Source organism: Seriola aureovittata, chromosome 6, assembly GCF_021018895.1.
Source record: "Seriola aureovittata isolate HTS-2021-v1 ecotype China chromosome 6, ASM2101889v1, whole genome shotgun sequence".
Lineage (NCBI taxonomy): Eukaryota > Metazoa > Chordata > Actinopteri > Carangiformes > Carangidae > Seriola > Seriola aureovittata.
The window spans coordinates 7,195,634-7,218,187 of record NC_079369.1 but is presented as its reverse complement, the minus strand read 5'-3'; the positions used below and the strand labels follow the sequence as shown (position 1 = coordinate 7,218,187).

Below are 22,554 nucleotides of genomic sequence, written 5' to 3'. Positions count from 1 at the left end.
ATCATGGAGATGTAGTTGAACGGTTTATCTAACACTTGCTTTGAAGACTAATAGTTATTATGGGGAGTTGGCCTGTCAGTTAAGGACCTTGACAGAGGAGCTTAAGTGAAACCCAAAAGGTGGAAAAAAAACCCAGCATATATTATAAAAAGACAAACACTGATTTTTTTTCAGCAGTAACTCAGCAAGAAATCAGCAAATCAGCAAATCATGTTTCCAAATAGTTCAGAATTTATATGAGAGAGAAGGAGCAAAAAAAGAGGAAATGTACAAAAATACTTGAGTAAATGTTACTTGTCACCTCTGTATATTGACATTAAGCTTCTTTGACAAGGAATTTTCCAAATTTATCCAGAGTTTCTCGGTTTGTTTTCTGACATAATTCTTTGCGACATTGAAAATTTTAAGATTTACGAGGAGCACTTAAAAGCAGCACTCCTTCTGGCCGCACACACACACACACACACTCTCTCTCTCTCACGGCGCCGCCGTTAGTGCCACGTCAAACGTGACGTAGCCGGAGGTGTAGTCCGGGTGGGAGGTGCTGTGACCGCCAGCACAAAAAGTCATACAGCCTCTGGCTTTAATGGTCTTCAAACACAGAGGAGTCCTCGTGAGAGGTGAGAGTTTAATATTGAATTCATCATATCTTTTCTGTTTTCACTCAGCTGACAGTTAGCCGGATAGCTGCTAGCTAGTGTCTGCTCGGCTCTGGTTGTTGCCTCTGTGACTCGTGTGTTGCTGCTCCTGCTGAAGACAGAGGCTAACCACGGTGACTGATACATGTAATTTAGCTTGACGATACACAGCATAAGTCTTATTCTGGATAGTAGAGTTTAGTAAACGGTCTATTTCTTTACACTACGGTACTTCTGAATATTTTCCTGTTGCGTGTTAAACGAGGCATGCCTGCTCTGTTTTGGTGAGGAGAATAGCCCTAACTTCAAAATCCTGTGGAAGACTTGTCAACCCCTCCTGGAAACGTAAAATGTGGACCTTTTATCTTAGATCAGAATTATGTCATGCTTATGTGACAGCAATCTCTTTCAAGTAAATCTTTAGGCGTATATGACTACAGTCTTCAGCATCCAGTTCATTACAGTGGTTACTTCAGTCATGGTTTTACTGATGCTCACCATTGTAATTGTTGTTGCATTATAATGTAAGTGGTTGTGCCAGTCTTACCAGTTGTAGAAAATGCTAAGGTTATGAGTCAAATCTTCACATTCATACAACTTCATCTTCCTTCACTATGGCTAGGTGCCAGATGTGTAACTCTGGCAAGGGAATACCAAATTCCTTTCATTCTGACTGAACGTATCTAGTTTCCTCTCCCTTAGTATAATCAAATTTAATTGAAAGAAATATTAGAACCATCCTTAAAAACCCAACTCATGTGTGTAATGAATTTGTCTTCATGTCATGTAATTTCCTAAATTTCCAGAAACATACCCGAGGTGATCTCAGTGATTGTGGCCTGCTTACCACTCATCCCATGTTTTCATCTGTGTTTCAGTGTGACAGAGTTAATCAAAAGCACTGTTGATCATGGACCTCAGCGCCAGCGGACTCACCCAGAGGTTGGCTGAAGCCGGCCAGTCTCACCTCCTACAGTTCTGGAGTGAGCTGAGCCCTAAGGAGCAGGCCGACTTGACCCACGACCTGCAGGGGATGGACTTTAATGAGATCAGTGGATTCTTCAAAAACGCCATGGAGACATCCAGCAGCAGCAAACATGACAAGATGGATGCCCGCATGGAGCCAGTGCCCCGGGAGGTGCTAGGGAGTGTGACGAGGGACAGAGAGAGTCTCAAAGACTGGGAACTAGCAGGTGAGCTCCATTGAAAGTGTTTCTGCCTCAAAAATGTTTATTGTGCCCAAACCTCTATTTGTCAAAGTGCCATTGTTATAAGGAAACTAAGAGGATTTTATGGCAGTATTTGATTTTTATTGGATTTATAACAATGTCAGTACAATAGAAGAGAGAGAGGTATGAACTATTACCAGTTGTTAAACAAGTAATAGTAAGAAGAAAAGACTTGAGGGCAAAAAGTCCTTCAGAGACTACAGCCTTGCAATTAAGACTTGTTCAAATAGTCACTTATGGCTTACAGGTAAGAGAGAGAAAATAATTCCTGGTATCTGCCTGGGAAGCTTTGAGGGGATTAAAACATCACATGCTATGATGTTGAGATGGATCTGTGGGCATTCTGATAATGTGTTAACAATACTTTCAGAGGGATGAGAAGCCCCTTTAATCAAATCTTAGCTCATAGCTTGTTGCAAAGTCCTAGCTGAGTAGCACTAGAAACTCCCCATTTACCCTCCGTGTGGTTGTCTAAACTCACTAACTATCCCCAGTCTAACTCTCCCAGTCTCTGTAGATTTGAAATATGAGTGAGTCAGATTGTGTTGTTGATTATGCTTTTGCGCAATCCCCCTTGCAGTGAGGGTCTGACCATTTAGTGAGTGTGTTGGGTTTTTTTTCCAGAGGGAGGATGACAGTGGAGGTGGGCAGCATAGAACATCTGGTTTTGATCTGGGTCTGACGTAAATAGAGTTGCTGCTTGACCCTTCATGAGGTCACCCTGCTTTGTTGGGCCCAAATCTGTGTGCAGGGTGTGGTGTGTGTTGTGTGTGTGTCTGTGTGTGTGGGAGAGTAGTCAAAGTCTAGCAGTCCTGCCCAGTACAAGGGTATAAACCTTGTCTTTTGGCACCCACAAGTATAAAGAGTGCATATATTAAGTCACATATCAGCAGTTTATGTAAGATAAAACCACTGAACCAGTTGAACAGTTCAGGGCTAATTTAATATATCATATTGCCAGAGTCCAGTAGGACTAGACTAGTCATAAAATGTTGAGCGATGGCTTTAATGATATCATCAATAATTTTTATCAGCATCGTTTGTGGTTTGTTATACAAGTTTGTTATTATTTTTTCTAAGATGTTCTTACAAAGGTAATAAGAATGCACTATGGCCATCACTAGAGATTAGATACTGTGCTAGTAAATTGGGATTGTACACCATCATATCAATACGTGAACAGAGATATGTTTCACTGTCTCAAATAGACTTTAAAGGACTTGTATTCTTAAACAATCAGACCTTAATGCGACTATTTATGACTGTTCAAACTGTTCTGTGCCCCTTCAGGTCTTCAATGCATCTCTCAGAGCAAAGTGGCGGTCCTGCTGCTGGCTGGCGGCCAAGGTACCAGACTGGGGGTCTCTTACCCCAAAGGCATGTATGACGTGGGGCTGCCATCCCACAAAACCCTCTTTCAGATCCAGGCTGAACGCATTCTGAAGCTACAACAGCTGGCTGAGCAGAAGCACAAAATCAAGTGCTGTATTCCCTGGTAAGAAACCATGTTATGCTTTAGCAGGGTATTTAGGAAGAGATGATGACTAAGCTGTTTTAGTTACAATGTCAGTTGAATCTGCTGCTTTATTTGAGAAAAATAAACAGAGATATGCTACAAACACTATCTCCATATTTGCAATTAAAGCCAATAACATTTGTCCCAGTTGTGTTTGCACATTGACTTACTGGGTCAAATCACTGTGAGCATCAAAGGAATCTCAATTAAGGAAGTTGTGTTACTGGAAAAGGATTAGTTCCCTGTGGAGCAGGGAAATTTTGAAAGATAGAGATACCGGGAAGGCAGTGGAGTGCATAAAGTCTTTATAACACTGTAGTAAGGTCAAATGAACAATGAAGTTTATGTCAGAAATGGCAGAATGACATATCTCTCAGCAAGTCTGTTTTTGTAAAGGAGGTTGTTATTTTTTTATTGTCTGTCATGTACTTGAACTTTTATGCCCCTGGCTTGGGGTGACGTCAGCTTAGCTGTAAGTCTTGTTTTGTGAACGGTCTTTTATGTAATTGAAATGGTCTTCCTACGTTTATATCCCCCTTTTCCTTCAGATACCTGTTTTAAAGTTGTGTAAATTATATAAAATAGAAAGGAAAACAAATAGTGTGAGAATCAGGACTAAGTTCCTTTTCCGTTGCCTTCAGGTACATCATGACCAGCGGGAGGACGATGGAGTCAACAAGGGAATTCTTCTCACGTCATAGCTACTTTGGCTTGGACAAAAACAACATCATCTTCTTTCAGCAGGGCATGCTTCCAGCCATGGACTACAGTGGCAAGATCATCCTGGAGAACAAAGGAAAGCTCTCCATGGCCCCTGGTAAGCTCCCTCAGGATTTGTGATTTTTTTTTTTTATATAGTGCTTTCTAGTGTGAGAATGTCTTATTTATCAGTTCTCATGTTTCAAACCAGTCTGTCTGTGCTTGTATTTCAGATGGGAATGGGGGTCTTTACAGAGCTCTGGGGAATCAGGGCATCATGGAGGACATGGAGCAGAGGGGGATTGCGTTCATCCATGTGTATTGTGTAGATAACATCCTGGTCAAAGTGGCAGACCCCTCCTTTGTTGGTTTCTGTGTGGAGAAGGGAGCGGACTGTGGAGCTAAGGTTGGTCACCCCTCCTGCTCTTTCTGTCTGTAGCTGTCTTTTTTTCCCACCTGATTTGATGAATTGCAGCACTAATTACTGTAGGTCTGAAACTTAATTATCTGTGATTGAGGTCCAATTTCTTTCAATTTTGAAAATAGTATTTTTGTGACTACTATGGTCTTTAGGTGTGTTTCACATGGCAGTAAAAGTCTCTATCATCAGATGCTTCATTTTAAGAAAAGCAAGATTAACAAAGGTTGACACAGTAGCAGACTTATCATATTCCTGCCATAAAGTTGCTTGATACAATGAACTCACTCCACTGATACACTGATAAACTGAGACTTGTCTTTTATCAGACCAGGAAGTTATAATAACATTGCAGGTATGCACGCAATAAGGTTTAAGGTTAAAAAAAACATCCATATTAGTCACTGACATACTTAAGTGTGTTGTAAGTGGAGAAGAACTTTACAAGGAAACAAACTACTTCAGCAGTCAAACCTAATTGCAGGCTGCATGTGATCCAGTCTGATCAGTCGGTCAACATTTTAAATTCCAGGACGTTTGGTTTGCGGATGTAGATCAGTATCTTTGGAGTGTGTGGCAGTCTTGTTTCAAAGGGTGTGGTCAGTTTGCTGTCAAGCGTCTACACAGCCGCACTTTCTGCAGCTCACCACTGGGTGGCGATACAGGCTACTTTGTCGCCTCCTGTAGTCTTTTGAGCATTAAATTCATTACAGCTTTCTAGGAAATTTGAGGCTTGAGCCCAGAATCTTCCTCCACTTTTCATCATGGTCTCAGATAACATGGGTGTTTTTGAGAAGATGACACTTTTTCCTAAACAGTTGCTTTGGACAGAGGGTGCTCTCATTTTGGGGAAGGAAAAGGGTTTTTCAGGGTATAGTAGTTGTACTGGAAACCTTTCCACTAGCAAATAAACAGTCTTCATGGTTAATTGTTTTAACTTTTCTTAGTTTTTTTCATAATCTTATTTTTGTCTGGCTAGTAACAGTTATCAGTACAGCTAACATACTGAACAGGAAGCGACTCACAGAACAGGTCCATCAGTTTGAGATAAGTTTGAGATAAGGGTCGATGGAAACTCACAAAACTAGTTGTGAGTTTTGTCCTTTGTAGTTACAGTGATTTGGCCTCTGTTATATACTTAATTAGTCAAGAAAGACAGTGGTTCTATGGGCATAATAAAGGGAAAAAGGAGAGATAAAACATGAATAAAGAACAATTGAAAATGCACTGAGACATTTTATGTTATACAATTTATAGAGTATAAAGCAACATGATATAGAAGTACTGCATGTGATACTGTTGTTCTGGTAGGCGTTGTTGAAGCCCAAAGGACAACACTTATTGAAAGCTTAAGGGACCAGACTTAAACAAGATTAGAAAAATTGTTGAACTTGTGCAGAGTAGTTGAGTCAATTCTGCAAAAAATGCACTGGGTGATACTGTAAGTTACTTGTTGGCTGGCTTATGGAGCACTGAGTGGCTTGTTGCTATTGACGTCAGTTTGGTCTCCTGTTGTAAAAGTTGTTTGAGTTGTTGTTGCTAAGGTCACCACTGGTAGGAGATGCAATTAACAATAGACAATAAACCAGAAAGAGCAATTTGCAAGCATTAGGAAACGTGCCTTTGTTGACTCATAACCAAATGAGCAATTGCACGTAGGCATAAGGACCAAAAAAGTCCAAATATGTTGTTCAATATCTCCTGCTGGGGAAAAAGGATGTGGCATTTGTGACTAACCACTGCTGTCAGGCTCTCCATAGGTTTTGAAATAAATTTCCATACCATGGCAACTCTGTCAAAATACCTAATCAAGTTTCCTGGTTTTCTTAGTTCTTCTTATCACAGTTTTGCCCCCTTGTCTTTTTTAAAATCACGTTAGTCAGGTCATGTTTCTGTTGGATATGCAGAGAGATCCCTGTGTCTGAACTTCTTGTAAGTCAGACTGGATGTGTCTAAGCACGATATTTCATAGCAGTACCACAATGAAAACAATTTTTTTATCATATTTTCCAGCTAACACAGAATAGATTGAAATATTGAACTGAGGATCATCCAGACCCTGCTCCTGCTTGACATTATGAATTGTGCGGTGGAGCAGAGATGGAAGGATCAGATCAGAGCAGAGTCCCACCCTCCCATCATAAATTACTAAGCTCCACTACAGTTCATGTGGCTTCACCACCACCTCCTACCCCTCACCCCACCCTGCTCACCAAACCCCTCATCAGGACTCCACTCTGTAATTAGGAACCAACAGATGGGGAGAGGGTTTTTTTCATTTACTGCAAGCTTCAACTTACTGGCTGTAGAAAGTGGAAGGTTTTAAAGAGCAAAGTCCTATTTTAATGAAGTAGTTACTCGTGTAAATAGTTCAGTTCTCCTCCTTGTAGCTACAGTTTTTTTTTTTTTGTTCAACGAGTTACAAATTTCTTCTTGTGACTTAAATTTTCCAGGTGGTGGAGAAAACCAATCCAACAGAGGCGGTGGGTGTGGTCTGCAAGGTGGATGGGCGTTACCAGGTGGTGGAGTACAGCGAGATCACCCTAGCAACTGCCGAGAAGCGGAGTGATGATGGTCGGCTGATGTTCAACGCAGGAAACGTGGCCAATCACTTCTTCAGCTTTCCCTTCCTCAGAGACGTAGTACAGTAAGACAAATGCTTACTGAACATTTTTCTGTGGTTCTGGTTGCCTCTGGCATCAAGAGTAACTCAACATCATTATACAGTGAATGTGCAGCCAACTCTTTTTAAAAAAAAAAAATAAAAGTTTTTATTTAAATCCATCAGGAAGTACGAGCCGAAGCTGCAGCACCACGTGGCCCAGAAGAAGATCCCATATGTGGATGCTCAGGGTCAACTAATCAAACCAGACAAGCCAAATGGGATTAAAATGGAAAAGTTCGTCTTTGACATCTTCCAGTTTGCCAAGTGAGTTGCAGTGCATTTTTTCCACAGAGGGCACAGAGTGTGTGTGTGACGGTGTCAGCCGATGGCATCGTACCACAAACTAAAAGCTCTTAAAGTAATAAGAATACAATGAATATCTTATGCTCCTTTTGAAAGGTGACTGAGTTGCATTATGTTCTGCTGGCCTCCGAGCTCGGGGTTTGACTGGTCCTTGATCCGTCCTTCCCTGCATGAACCAACCCCCTTTTTCCAGTCCCGATCTCTATCCATCAGCCTCAGTCATGCCATTGCTCCGAGGTCTGGTCCAGCAGATCGGGCCTGCCAAGCTCTCTGCAGGAGGACGGAGGTTTATGAGCTGTTCACTCATTCCACCTCCTCCAATGTTACATGACATCATCTTTGAGTCACGCCACTGCTAATAGAACTTTACATCTAATGAAAGGATTCCTGTAATGATTGACTGATGGAAAAACACTGCAGACATGTCCAGCTTCCTTCGAGGTTTATTCGCCATATTTCAAAGTAGCAAAGATGAGAAATAGTTTTTTGGTGTTGCTGAGGAGATGGATTACAGTTGTGCCCAGACTGGCAGCTCTAGCAGAATCCAGATGGGCTGACTCACTTTGCAGCCTGATTTTAAAAAGGTCCTACTGTTTTCTCTTCTTTCTCAGTACTGTTTGGTCTAGGCTCTCATAGTCTTTTTGTGTGGCCACATGTGCCATATATTATGTGTGTCTTAGTCACAAGGCTTTCCACATTTGGTTGCTGTTCAACGGCAAAGTTTTGATAATGCTTATTTTATTAACTTCAACTATGTAATGCATCCTTTCTGACTCTTTATTGTGTAACAAGGCACGTGGCCTGATTAAGTGCTCCCGGGTGCAGTGCAGCCACACGCAGCATTGCAGGATCATGTGACGCACACTGGCGCAGAAAAACATTTCCCCATACACAATCATTACAAAAGAAAGGTGTCAAGTGCCTAGGTGATGAGTCCATTAACCTGTGGAACCGTGTGTCCTCAAAATGTCAACTTTTCATGAGTTACGTGGTTTTTTAAATGGTTTGTTAAACATAAGAGGTCTTCTCAACCTACAAAGCAACACTTAATCTTTTGTTTTTTATATAAAAAAAATAACATTTTTTTAAATCACCATGTAGATTACAGGAAAGAAACAAAGTACACAATTCATATCAACCATCTGCTGTGATGACAGTGCAGGCTAGGGCAGCAAATAACAATTTTTGCACAATAAATATTTGATTGTTTTTTTTCCAATTAATTTATCAATATAAACCTATAAAATGTCAGAAAACAGTTAAATATGCCTGTCACAAACGGTCTATAATGGTATAACGATTTATGATTATATAAAACAGAGAAAAGCAACAAATCTTACATTTGACAAGCTGTTTACAACGATAATATTATGTAGCTTGTCATTCCGGTACTCGGTGCTCTTTGCTGACGCTCTTTGCCCATGTGCTGATGTGATGCTGTGTGTTTCCAACAGGACGTTTGTTGTGTATGAAGTGCTGAGGGAGGACGAGTTCTCCCCGCTGAAGAATGCAGACAGTCAGGACGGAAAGGACACACCCACCACAGCCAGACACGCCCTCATGTCCCTCCACCACCGCTGGGTGCTCAATGCTGGTGGCCACTTCATCGACGAGAATGGCAGACGCGTGCCTGCCATACCCAGGTGACCACAGCCAGCCGGCTAAAATACACCATCATGCATGTCATGTCATGTCACTTCACAAGACAAACACTCTCCATGTTTAGCATGAAAACAGAAGTGGGTTCCCACCTTCCAAACACTCCCCACATGTTGTGTACAAACTACATGCATTGGCTCTTTTTGTTTTGTTTGTATTAGAAACATCATATTCTTTTAGCTTCACACTCTCACTTCCCCTTCTCTCATGCTTGGTCTTGCTCCTGTGTGTCCCGTGCAATGTTTCCAGAGACGGAGCGGCAGGCAGTGTCACAGATGATGGCAACAGAAAGTAATTATCCCCCTGCAGTACTGAGTGCATGGTGATGGGGTTTTGGCTTTCTTTCCCTCTCTCTCATATTTGTTAACACTACTTCTGATCCTCGACGCCCACTTTCCTTCATTACCACTGAAAAAAGGAATCCATGTGGACACATGCAGGGCGGCAGCCATTTTTCTGTCTGTCTTACAGTCAGCTGTGATGAAGGAAATGACAGCGAGGATCAGTTTAGATGACTGAAAACGCAGTGCTCTTAGTGTCCTGGTCAGATGATGTACAGTCATAATGATCTGCTGACAGATCATTTCCCCCTCAGATGGTTGCTACTAATGCATATAATGTATTGCATGCTGGGTAATGGGCTCCAGTCGCACTGTATAACAAACAGCAACAACTCTGTTGCAATAGGTGATGGACCTGTGGATTCGTGCGTGAAATAGTTACGACAAGGGCAGCCGATCTTTGCCTGCTAGTTTGCCTTTGAGTTTAAATCCACCTGCTTGTTTTAAAACTGAAACAAATGTGCATGTGCTTCAGCAACATTCGTGGCGCCCATGAATGTTATTCAGGCTCTTAAAAGGTGTGCTTCTTCCCTAATCATTCAGCTTTTCCTTTATTCTCATGATACAGCTGTGTGGACAGCTGCTCAGCAGAACACCTGAAACACCTGATGTGTGATTAGTGATTGTTGTCTGTAATGATTATCTAGAAATAAACAATCTGAGTGACAGTAATGTGGCGCCAAGTTCCTCCAGTTCGTCAAAAGCACTGGGTGGAGATGCATACGCATGAACTGTCATTCTTCTGTTTTCTTCTAGAGGAAGTCTGTTACGGGTCAGAAGACTAATCACTGGTCTTGTTTGAGAATGATGAAGCTCTGATTCTCTGCCTTTGAACTCTAATCACAAGCCACGGTAGAAGAACAGCTGTGTCAAGGACTCAGCTGCTTCTCTCGCTACAGTCCCTCTAGTTTTTTCAGTAGACAATCACTCATTCTGTTTCTTTTTATCTTCCGATCTTCCCCGAATTTGTCCTTTCTAACGCAGCCTGAAGGATGGAACAGACCTGCCAATCAAATGTGAGATCTCCCCTCGGGTGTCCTACGGGGGAGAGGTAAGGAGGCAATGCCTGATGTAGTAAATAGAAACTCCAGATGTTGTTCTGCTCCCGCTGTTAACCTGAAATAATCAGTCTGTACACCCACTACCAATGACCTGATGGTGTCTGTAATTCTTTAAGGGTCTTGAAGAGTTGGTGAAGGGACGAGAGTTTCATCCAACCCTGATGATCGACGAGCGTGGAGTCCACGAGCTGGTGAAGAACGGAGTTTAGACAATGAAAGAGAGAGTGAGAGAGAGAGAGAGGGACAACCCAAAGATCTACCTCCCTTTGTCTCTTAACGTTTGTAGGGAGAAACTGTGATATCAGCGCTGTGCAATAACAAGTGTCATGTGCATGTGTTCAAGACAGGTTGTTCTGTCCGAAATGAATGAACGAGGAAGTGTATCGTTTACTTTTCAGCGCAAGTTTTCTTTACTTTGTCTGTCGATGTCATTCATAGTTAATATTTGTTTCGAAGAGCACTTGAACACAGCATGAGATGAAGGACGAAATCCCTACTGACTGGGTGAAGCAGTCTTAAGGTGCATCTATTTATTTTCCTTATGAGACTTATTTTTATATGTACTGATAGATGCTTTATAGGTGGGAATTACCATCTACTCATTTTACCTGATTTTTATACGGTATTGGACTGAGATAAAAAGATCAGTACTCTGTTTCTTACTAGCATGTTATCAAGGTACATGGTATGGACTGTGGGGGGTATTTATAATATTTGCTTCTTTTCTGCTTGTAATCATGGAAGGTTAGATGTTATTTAGCTTTAAGATAAGCTATGATTTCTATCATCTTTATTAAAGAAATCTCCTGCTTGAAAAAACCTATGAATGTGTTGTCTTGTGTGAGAGTGCGTGTTCTGTACAAATAAGCCTACAATATGTGAATGTGTGAGTTTCACTTGCCAGTGTCTGCAGGGTGTGCTTTTTGCATTATAGCTCCTGGTGTCTTGAATCAGAGTTTCCAGCACATGGTTTATGTTTAAGATGGGCCAGAGCATGCAATGCTGTTGCAGCTATTCAGGAAATATTCTTTGTGGCTCCTTTGTGACTCGTTTTCTTTCTTACTCTCCAGCTCTGTTACTGCATTATGATGTGAAAGACTGCAGTATGTTTACTTTAGCAGAAAAACACCTACTTTCATGGTGTCCTAGTTTGTACACAGATCTCTGTTCAGATGCTTTAAAAACATTTATGAAACCCAAATATGAAGTTCTACTCCAGAGATATTTTTTTAAATGTCTAACAAGACAGCTATGCTTTTAGCTAAATGCTAACACTAGCATGGCTGCATGCTCTCAATGACGATGTTAACTTGCTGATGTTTAGCAGGTGTAATGTTTATTTTCTAAGCAAACTTACAGATTAAAGTATTAACCTGATGATGACGCTAGATGAAAAGTCATATAAATGTCCATAGGTGTCGAGACATTTAATGCAATGTCAACCTTGTGGTGGCGCAAGTGGAAAAGTCAGCACTAAACTCATCAGGATTCTTCCTCTGGGTACTTTGAATGTCAATATAAAATTTCATGGTAATCCATCAAATAGTTTAGATATTTCAATCTGGAGCAGTGGTGGACTGACTGACTGATCAACGTTGCTATCCCTAGATCGCTGGCATGGCTAAAAATGTACAAAAGCAGCTGAAAAAAAAAAAAAAAAAAATCAAAAATATCCATTCAAGTAGACAATAAAATCCTAAACTTTTCCAGCCATTGTGGTCCACTTTGCTGCAGGATAGTACGTGTCCCTCATCAGGAAACACTACACACCAAGAAACCAGAAAGACCTGAAGTCACTATGTCTTTTATATGAAACGTTTACACTTCCAAATAATCGTCTAATTTCTTTAGTCTGGTCAAATGGTTCAGGCGACATCAGCAGTAAAACACACATTTTATGACGTGAGTAGAAGTCAACCTCTCTGACACTTGACTCACACTTTTCATGGATCTGGTTTGGCTATTAAGGCAGTGACGAACTGCAGTGTTTGCGCCACTGAGTTTAATACAAAAGGTGATTTTTTTTGTGTACTTGGAGCACAAGTACAGGGTTTTATTTCATATGATCAAACGCAACAGGAGTCCAGTATGATTTTATACTAAAATCATGTATTTACAGCATTTTAAACTTAAAATACAGACTTGATGTGAAACCGTCTGAGACAGTAGCAACAAAAAACTCCCATAAATCTGTTATAAAATGACAGAGAAATGACTGCAGAGGATAGCAACACAAACATTACCTTGAGTTATAGTTGCTTCAGCCTCTAGCTGTCAAAAGAAAGACTCTTTTCAGGAGGAAGAAAGCTTTCTGATTGAGTGTTGGATTCGGCCTTAATTGAAACCTTATGTGTGGCATGTGGAATTCTGGGACTTTGGCGCCCTCCCAAGAATCCACAGAATGCAAAGTTTTTTTTTCCTGCCTCTCGCTCTCTCTCTCTCTCTCTCCCCCTCTCTTCCTCTCTTCCTCTCTCCCTCTCTTTCTCTCTCTCTCTCTCTCTCTCTTTTCCTATGTGCAGGGGTGTCTTACATTAGCCCAGTGAGTCCTAGTGAAGGCGCCTGACGGTCAGAGTGAATGAGCGAGCGAGAGAGAGAAGGGCTCGGGTTGTAACGTTCAGCCGTCTGACTCTCACTGGAATAATCTAAAACCATCTCTGAACAAATGGTCTGAAAGGAAAAAAAAAACATCTTAGAAGTAAGTAAGTCGTCCTTTTACATTTTTCACCTTTAACGCTTCATCCTTTTTTTTTGTCTTTGTTTTGACTGTAAAGGTGGAACTTCAAACTGTGATCAGCTTTTGTGAAACATGTGTGAATGTGAAAGTTTTCCTTGTAGAATTCCCCTGGTAAAGTCCTACTTGCATGTTTGAACTCACTGTACCTTTTGTGTGAAGCGGCTGCTGTTTGCATGGCAGACTAGAAGAGTGGACAGCAGAGCAAAGCGATGCAGTGCCAGATTCAAACTGCTCTGTGCTCTGCTGCTGCACATCCAGCTGTTTCCAACAGACGCTATCGCACATTGTTTTACTTTGCTGTGGTTGGCTGAAAATGTGATTAAGCCTCATTCCTTCATTTAAACACCTTTTCACTTCAAATAATGATCAGGGAGGAAGAAAAGAGTTGAAATGATGCATGTCTGTCTTTCTAAAAGTCATCAACACTGGAGAGGAAGCAGATCTCTTCAGCTTTTAAACCATTTAGTTTTATTGGGAACATGCATAAAATCTATCATCTTCAGACGTGTTGGAGCTGTAATAATTTAAGTGTAATTTTGTCTGTCTGGACAGTGTTTACTGGCCCATACAAATGACTGTACTGTGCAGAATGGCACCAACTATCCTTTTTTACGAGCGATAAAAAAAAAAGTGTAACTAATATAAAAATTATGTGACTCTTATTTCACTGCCTTGCATCAAGCTCACACACATCTTTGTTTGCTTTATTGTGGTGGGGAGGTTAGAAGAATGTTTTGGAAAAGTTGAACAACTGAGTCTTTATGGTTACTTAGATTCTCTCCGAGTTGACTGTGGTCAGCTGATGAAATGTTAAATGTTCAAGTTACAGCTTTGAAAAAGATTTCTGTCCCTCGAGTTCTCATCCTGCTTTTGTGTCGTGGAGGTGGTGTGTGTGTTCTTTAGTGTTATGTAGGTGTTACGTGGATGGTATGTAGGTATCCTGCTGTGGTATGCGGGTGACAGATGTCCACACAGAGGCCTCTTTTCTACCTCGCTGAAGTTATTTGGTAGGTTAACCCTACACAGAGCGGTTATCTGAAGAGTTAAGAATATGTATGAACTCTCAGCTCTGGCATTGGAAGCAGCAGACTGGTCAATGGATTGATTGTTATGGAGAGGTCAAGATGATCTTAAGGTCATTCTTGGTAGCTCTATGTGTGTGTGTGTGTGTGTGTGTGTGTGTGTGTGTGTGTGTGTGTGTGTGTGTGTGTGTGTGTGTGTGTGTGTGTGTGTGTGTGTCTGTGTGTGTGTGTGTGTGTGTGACGGGGCAGTTTTAAATTGTGCACATGACTGCTTTTTGTTTTCGTTAAGAATATGGCCTTACAGCACATAACAGCTGATGCTGACCTCAAGGCCTTCTTAACACGAGAACTGAAATGATAAGTCAGTTAATCCATTAGTTAGTTGATAATTAATCAATGACAAATTTCAGCGTAAATGTATGTGATTTTGTCGCATATTTGTTGTTTCCTGTTTCTCTAATCTGAGGATTTACTGCTTGCCTCTGTAATACTACTGTATCTGATAACATACAATGGGTAATTACATTGTTACATGTATTATATTTCTTATCTATCTATCATCATCATTATTTATAATCTATAGATTAATTAATGATGTTAGGTGATGGTAGGTGTTTGAGAAAGGTTTACTACACTCAGGCTTTTAACGCTTAAAGGGAAATTCTCCTTGAAAATACAGAAACACTGTTCGAATCCTTTTTTGAATGTTCCATCCACAATGATTAAATGATTACAGAGATTACAGATTAAATTATCCATTTTGCATGCATACAAACTGCTCTGTAGATAACATAGTGTCATCATAGTGTCTATCTTAAACATCAGGGGTTTTTTTATTCTATGATCCAACCCCCCCCCTCTCTAAAGTTCAGCCACTTTCTCTGCACAGTGCCAAATTCTGGAGAAGAAAGTACAAGTCGACAAAGCGAGTTTCAGAAAACAAAAAGTGGCATTACAAAATTTGACCACAACTTAAGTCCTGGAAACACACTGATCACCACAGATTGCCAATTTATGGTGGTGTAAGAGTATCAGGGCTAGGAAAGCTTTATCAGGGTAAATAAGTTCTTTGTCAAAGCAGAATGGAGAAGCCATTGCTCCTGACAGGGAAATATATGAAATGCCTGTGGTGGATGTCAGAGGGGAGTGGTTAATGTACTCATATTCAGTACTTTTTATTTGCTCAGACAGTTGGAAAATAGAGAGGGAGGGAGCTTTCACAGGGGATTTGATCCAAAGCCTTCACTCCATTATGTGGGTGTAATTTTACTTAACTTATACTGAGATGAACACGCACACACAAACAGGGGCAGACAGATAGAACGAGAGAGAGAGTACAGATGGAACCACATTAGGAGTGTGTTATCACTGCATCTTTCTAACATGTCATTTCAATTAGTAGCCCTCCAGTCTACAGCCTGGAGGCTGACTGACATCCTCACATACAGACCTTAAACACACGCCACAGCAAAGGCTGTAATTTCAACCCCACATTCAAAGTACTGCACGGGAGGCACCCGCTGCTTACTTAGCGTAGCTGTAACTCGACACTGACGTTGTTTGATTGGAAGTGTTTTCAAATCAATGCTTCTGGCAAGAGAAAACCAGCTGTGTGCTCTCTCTAGCTGAGGTGCTTACTGTAATTTGGTATAAATAGCGGCATTTCAGGGAACATCGTCCCCTAAAATACTGCACTGTTGACTTTGCATCCCGCACATGCTTGAACTTCAACCCTGCCCAAACCAGCACATCACTCATCACCTACCGTTTGACGGGGATTAGGTTACATGAAGCCTAAAGAACACTGAGCATCTGTCCCTCGTATTTCTGAGTTTCATTTACTTGTTTGTCTCCGACTTGAGGTCCACTTCTTAAACCAGAGGTGATTTAGCTCTAGTTACAGGAAATACAACAAATTCAATTGCTTCTGTGATATTTTGCAATAATTAATGCAGTGAATATAAGGTTGTCTCTCACAGAGAAGGCTGCTTGAACCGACATATGGTCATCGGTCTTATTCTAAACACAGATCGATCTCCAAACCAAATGATTATCTAGGAGCAAAAAGATAGATGCACACATACAGTAACACTCAGTAGTCACTGTCTAAATCCTTCTCTGTGTTTGCACATGTGGCCTTGGTGTTATTCCTCATTGTATCTCTCCTGTTTACATGTGGCAGCCTCTTTGTGTTTGTCTGATGCTCATTATCAGTCTCTCCACCTCCACCGTCTCAGTTCCCCCTGTCTGTCCTAATTGCAGGCTGTCAGGGAAGATCTGAGGTAATATTTCACCATCAAAAGGACCTCATGACACGCTGCAGACTTCTACTGTGTACAAATGACAGTCAGGGCAGTGAATGAGTTGTCGCTGCTGACGTATCATGCTGTAGGGACAACGCTTTGGTCTTTCAACTAATTTTTATCAGAATGTTTCAGTGTTTTTAATCAAGCGCTTTACTTTTTACTTGTCAGCTGCACTCACTGGTTACTTTGCAGATTTTACACTAAACAACATTTACAAAAATCAGTGCATTGTCATAGTTAAAACCAGTGATCCCCAACCTTTTTATGAAAGTTCAAAAAAAAAAAAATCAGTTTTTGATTGAGACCTCGCATCATGTTGTCAATGTGTAGCGTAGCTCTACAGAGATGTTTCTCCTATAAACTTTTCAGATTGTTTCATTGTTCAAATTATCCAGTATTCACACACAAAAATAAAAGATTAGATAAAAGTAAAAAGAAAACATATTTGTGGAGCAGAACTTTTTCCTCTTTCCTCTCCCTTTAATCTTCTCACGACCGGTCAGATTTATTTGTGACCCTTTGGAAAGAGCCCAACCCTAGTATATTGTATACAGTATATGAAGTAGCTAAAACTAGCTCCTCCTTACATTCTTGTACATTTACTTAAATCCACCACTGTGTGTTACCTTGTTAGTGTCAGACTTCATTCATTATTTTCCTGCAGAGTGGAGCAGAACAGAATATGATGTTGTCCTTAGTGAAGGTAACGCTCTTCCCTCACTGGTGAATGTAAGGTGCAATAATCAGTGCTGGTATTTAAGTCGTTATATACTTTGTTTAAAAACTCAGATGTACTTTTCCTGTTGAAATTTAAGAAAGCACTTCCTTGTTGTAGTTGAATGCACAAGTGCTCCTGATTTAAGCGGCGTGCTGGGGATGGACCTTTGCTTTAATGGGGGAAATGGAAAAAAAAAAAAGAGCTTCTTGGCGTGGGCTGCTGTTTTTCCAATCTGACAGTGTAGCTGTAAAGTTCAGGGCCTGGATATTCAATCAAAATGGATTTCCAGTCAAGGATTTTAGGCTACTCTCCTTACATAAGAAACACAGGCCTGGTCATTGCACGATAGACACATTGAACAGTTATGAGTCTTTGTTGAAATGTTGCTGGTGGATTCAGCAGGTAGATTAAATACAGTGCTGTCTGTGAGTGTTCATAAGTGAAGTAAGTGGGCCTACAGCTTCTCCTGCAGTTTCTCATTTTCTTCCTCCCTTGTGGCCTCTAAACATCAGCTGGTAGCCTTTACGAGCACCTGCACACCGGCTTGAACAGTTCACGTCCTCAGGCAACGAAAAGTCCCTAATGGCACCATCAGCGAGGTGTTACAGCAGGTGTGCTCCTGCTTGAGCTTGTCTAACCTATAAGTGAAAGCAGTTTCAGGAGCTCCCTTTGCTTTATCACATAGCATATGGGTAGGAGAAAGTCATCACATCGCAGAGAGTGTACAGGAATCACCTGCAGCTCTGTAGCTTAGTGTGACCTATGACCTGCTTGTGACACAGCAGAAGTGGGTACAGAGAGAGAAATATGTCGCAAGATTCACTGGATATAAAGCCATTGATATGAAGAGTATTGCAGCTTGTGAAGCAGCACAGGACCTCAGCTTTTTAACTTTTGGTTTCATATCACTGTAAAACCTTTGCTTATGAAGCAGAGTCTTGTTCTAATCCACTCTATCATAGAGCAGTGCTCAGATCGGCCGTGTATATCATTACATACATGTGTACGTGTTGTGTGAGGGTGTGTGATATCCTATTATTAACTTCTCCCCAGGGGTCATATCTTACCCAGACAATAGAGGATTGTTTTCTCTTCTAGTCAAGACAATTTAATTAAGCGTGTGTGTGTGTGTGTAAGCCTACATGCACATACATGCGCCTCATTCTCAGATTTTACTGCCATGTGTTTACACGGCTCCACCTGGGTCTGATTGCGAAATGTGATTCGGATTTCATGCATTCCCATAAACATAAAATACCTGTGATTTTACAGTCTTAAGGGAGCACCAAGAGGATGTAATAGGAAGCATATGTGGATGGTTATGGTGCAAAACATATGGGCATACTGTACAGCAGGCCCAGCACCAACAGCGCACATAAACACACACATGCCCATACTGTATATGCGGTTTATAGCTCTAAGGCCTACACGTGATTTCTGGGTTGAAGTAGCAGAGACGAACCTGAGTGAAATGTGATCTGCCAATTTTTAGCAGCTCATACACCATTATTTACTGTTTATTTATAGTAGTTTTTTTTTCGTTATTGGACAGTTGATATTAGAGAGGCAGATGATAGGGGGTTACAGAGTTATGACATGCAACACAGTCCTGCAGCTGGAACTGAAGTAGGTACATTGTGGTTATATGGTTTGGGTATTTACCACCAGGCCACTGGATGTCCTATCATTGGACCAGATAGAGCTAAATGCAAATTTTCATCTGTGCTTCCTTTGACATACTCTCATACAGTACCATTATTGGATTCTTTCCCAAAATGTAGTGAAATATGAGGTAATTAAATTTGTTTGGTGAGTTATTTTTGAAATGGAAACCTTGTGAAATATAATTTAATATATTATTGTGGTGAATCCTAATGACTTTGGTGATCCCCTGACTCCTCCTCTCGAACCAACATGAGCTTCACATTTTGGCTTTGAGTGAAATATCTCAACAGCTGTTTGATGGAGGATTTGTGCAGACGTTCATGTTCCTCTTAGGATTATTTGTAATAACTTTATTGATCCTGCGACTTTTCATCTTGAGTCACCGCCAGCTCATCATTTGTCGTTTGTCCAGTATTTTGGTTTGTGACCAAATACCTGCAAAGCTAATAACATTCCCATCAGCCTCAGCTGTGTTTAGCGCTAATTAGCACATTTTTAGCATGCTAACACAGTAAAGTGAAATGGTGAACATGGTAAACGCTATACCTGCTTACATCAACATGTTAGCTTCATCACTGACATTAGCATTAGCACGCTGACGTTAGCGTTTAGCTAGCTAACTGGTTTGAAACTGCACTGATGGACTTGATAATCTCCTGATTTTCACTGCAGGGTAACAAGGAAAATGCAGAATGATTATGCACTGATTATGATTATAATTTACATTCATTAAGAGCATGAGTAGATGTAAAAGCATGAATACAACAGCTAACATTTTAATGTCAAACTTGCAAATTAACTTAACTTATCACATGAAAGTATTCTAATTACATTTCCCACTTTGATCAATATGAAGTCATACAGATTATCAAAGATTATGACCCGTGTTTGGGATGTGTCATTATGACAGAAGAGATATAACTTTACAAACTTCAGACTTCTGTACCCTCCTCCTTTACCGGCAGCAGATATGGGTCGGTTTTTGGTGGTTGGATGGTGAAATGTTCGGTCGTTCTTGACCCTCTGAACCTCTGCTGGTTGCTTCCTCTTCTGCCGGGGCCCACGTAAAACCCCAAATGTTGACTCTGCTGTGTGTGTGTTTGTGTGTGTGTGTGTGTGTGTGTGTGTGTGTGTGTGTGTGTGTGTGTGTGTGTGTGTGTGTGTGAGAGAGAGACAGAGGCAGAGAACAGAGCCAAGTAAACCTGTGTGTTGACTTTACAGACTTTTCCCAGGGTGCAGGACCTGGTGGTACACCAATGTTACTCTGTGTGCTGCGCTCGACCCTCCCACGAAAATCTAATTATTCATACAAACAAGAAAGTCTGGGAATCAAACAAGTAAAACTGCTGTCCTGTTTGCAATATAAGCGTTCTGCAGGGGGACGAGTGTGATTCAAGTTTCATGGGATGTGGGACGAGTAACCGTAGAGGTGGATGTTGGTGTGTGAAGTCTTCATATTTGTTAAAGTGGCTAGAATAGTTAGTTAGTTGAATTGTAATAATTAGGGAGCTCAGCAGTGAATCTCTAACGCATCGTCCCTCGGATTAAAAAATGTAGGTAAAATGTGTGTTTCTTGGTTGAGCTCTGTGTGAGTTTGTGGGTTTCTGAGGGGAATATCTGTCCTTCACCATTTCCTGGACTAGCCAAGAGGGAGATGATATTTATGGGGCACAGACTTTTTTTTCCCCCAGGAGCAGAAATTCAAGTCAATAGTCGTTCTATTCAGGAACGTTCAGCTCCCAGTTGATACAATAAACTCTGCTTGCTGCCTAATAACATGTGGTGTTTACACTAAGCTGCTTGAATTCAAACGAAGGTTCAGTCAGAGTGATTAAAGTGTGTTCTTTCGTCTGAATGGTGCTGTGATTGAGTGCTTTAGCTGCAGATATCTTTGACTATATCTGGACACAGATATTACTGTGAGTAACTGGCATGTGAGACATTGTGAATTAATGTGAAATGACATCCCATAACTCCGACTGGTACAGATGATACAATAATTTGCCACCACATTCAGGTACATTTACCACATATGGGTTTGTTTTCATGCTGAAACATGCTGGTTTGAAAAGATTTTCAGATATAGAAAAGTAGGTCTAACTGTAGATGATTAATGCAGGTATGCTCAAACACATTTCACCATTCATTTTGACTCTACATGTATTTTTAGAAATGTACGCACACACACACACACACACACACACACACACACACACACACACACACACACACGTTACCCATTTAAACTCATATTGCCAAATACACACAAATTAAAGTTTAAATGGAATATAAAACAAACATATTTTACTTTAATTATCCAAATATGGGATTACTAATGGGACCTGTGGAGCTGGTGTCTTGGGGTCTGTGGTCAGTCAGACCCCTGGTGGTCAAAGTTTCCTGAGCTCAGTTAATGTGTGCGTACAGTTAACATTTGAATCTGTGAGACTAAATGGTACATAATGTGAAATTAATTCAGAAATATTATTTATAGGGCCTTTGGGGCCCCAAGCTTGTGTAATAATGTATCAGTCGTTTTAAATCATACACACATTAGCAAAACAATTCTATTATGTTTTAGAAATATTTCCCATCCTGGCATCAATAGGCAGCTGTACTATGAACACAGATTGAGCTTTGAATATATTAGACATAACACCAATGTGTGCTGTCCCAAAGAAGACACAAACATGTGGTAAAAAAAAAAAAAAAAAAAAAAAAAAAGCCTCCTCAATTATGTGTTAGTAAAGTTATATAATATCCTGATATTGCGTTTGGAGGGACTGGACACACGGGTCCCCTCACCACACGGGTGACTAAAAATACTTCACTGAGGGACAGAGCAGTCTCCTGGAGTAGGAATATATGAGGCCAGTTTTCCTTTAGGAGTTATTGCCCAGACATTTATAATTCATAGTCTGGAGGTGCTGCATAGTGAAGGTGGGACCTGAACTCTCCTCTGTTACGTCTCTGTCAGTCTCTATAGTTATAAACTGGTGAAGTAATGGTCGTTTCTGTGACCTTGTGTCTTCTCACTTTGGTCACAACCCTTTAACACTTCGATTTACATTTGATGAGAAAATTCCCCCTTGGAAAAGTGAAACAGTGTCAAACAGGCTTTTCTACTTCAAAAGGCCTTGTTTTGATTACTTTACACACTTTCCGCTCAGGTTTATTTTTTTTGCTCATATTCTGAGCACTTTTAGAAGTGTCAGTGGACCTGACTTATTTTCATAAAGGTGACGCAGGAGTACGCTGTGTTGCAGTGTGAACAATTTTTCAATTTTGATTCTTTCAGGTCTGACTGAATTTAGAGCTCAACAGTCTATGACCACACACTAGCGGCTCTGTGAGGCTGTATTTAGCTAGTTTGAGCTAAATGCTAATAGCAAATAACAAAGCTAACATGCCGATGTTAGGCAGGTTTAACTTTTACCATCTTAGTTTAGCATGTTAGAATATTTGCTAATTAGCACTAAGGACCGAGGAGTGGAGTAACCAACACACCATCCCCCGACCCACGGCACTAGCATTGCTAAGAGCAACATATCTGCATCTTCAAGATACATAATGTATACTG

The 22,554-nt window shown here is 40.8% G+C and overlaps 2 protein-coding genes across 4 annotated transcripts in view; both read left to right on the top strand.

Moving 5' to 3' along the window:
* Nucleotides 1-501: 501 nt before the first annotated feature.
* Nucleotides 502-11,352, top strand: uap1 (UDP-N-acetylglucosamine pyrophosphorylase 1). 2 transcript variants are annotated; one of them, XM_056378769.1, is made up of 11 exons: nucleotides 502-620; nucleotides 1,517-1,831; nucleotides 3,158-3,362; nucleotides 4,025-4,200; nucleotides 4,316-4,488; nucleotides 6,954-7,147; nucleotides 7,289-7,429; nucleotides 8,923-9,111; nucleotides 9,377-9,418; nucleotides 10,453-10,519; nucleotides 10,646-11,352. In XM_056378769.1, the coding sequence occupies exons 2-11, from the start codon at nucleotides 1,549-1,551 to the stop codon at nucleotides 10,736-10,738; spliced, it is 1,563 nt and encodes a 520-aa protein (XP_056234744.1). In that variant the 5' UTR covers nucleotides 502-620; nucleotides 1,517-1,548; the 3' UTR covers nucleotides 10,739-11,352. The 2 variants fall into 2 exon arrangements, with proteins under 2 accessions (XP_056234744.1, XP_056234745.1); XM_056378770.1 differs by lacking the exon at nucleotides 9,377-9,418.
* Nucleotides 11,353-11,485: 133 nt separating this feature from the next.
* Nucleotides 11,486-22,554, top strand: part of ddr2a (discoidin domain receptor tyrosine kinase 2a) — a 32,447-nt gene continuing 21,378 nt past the window's right edge. For both annotated transcript variants that reach the window (XM_056378766.1, XM_056378765.1), the window contains exon 1: nucleotides 11,486-13,224. The gene's annotated coding sequence lies outside the window, so the exon portion shown is untranslated. The remainder of the gene's footprint in view (nucleotides 13,225-22,554) is intronic.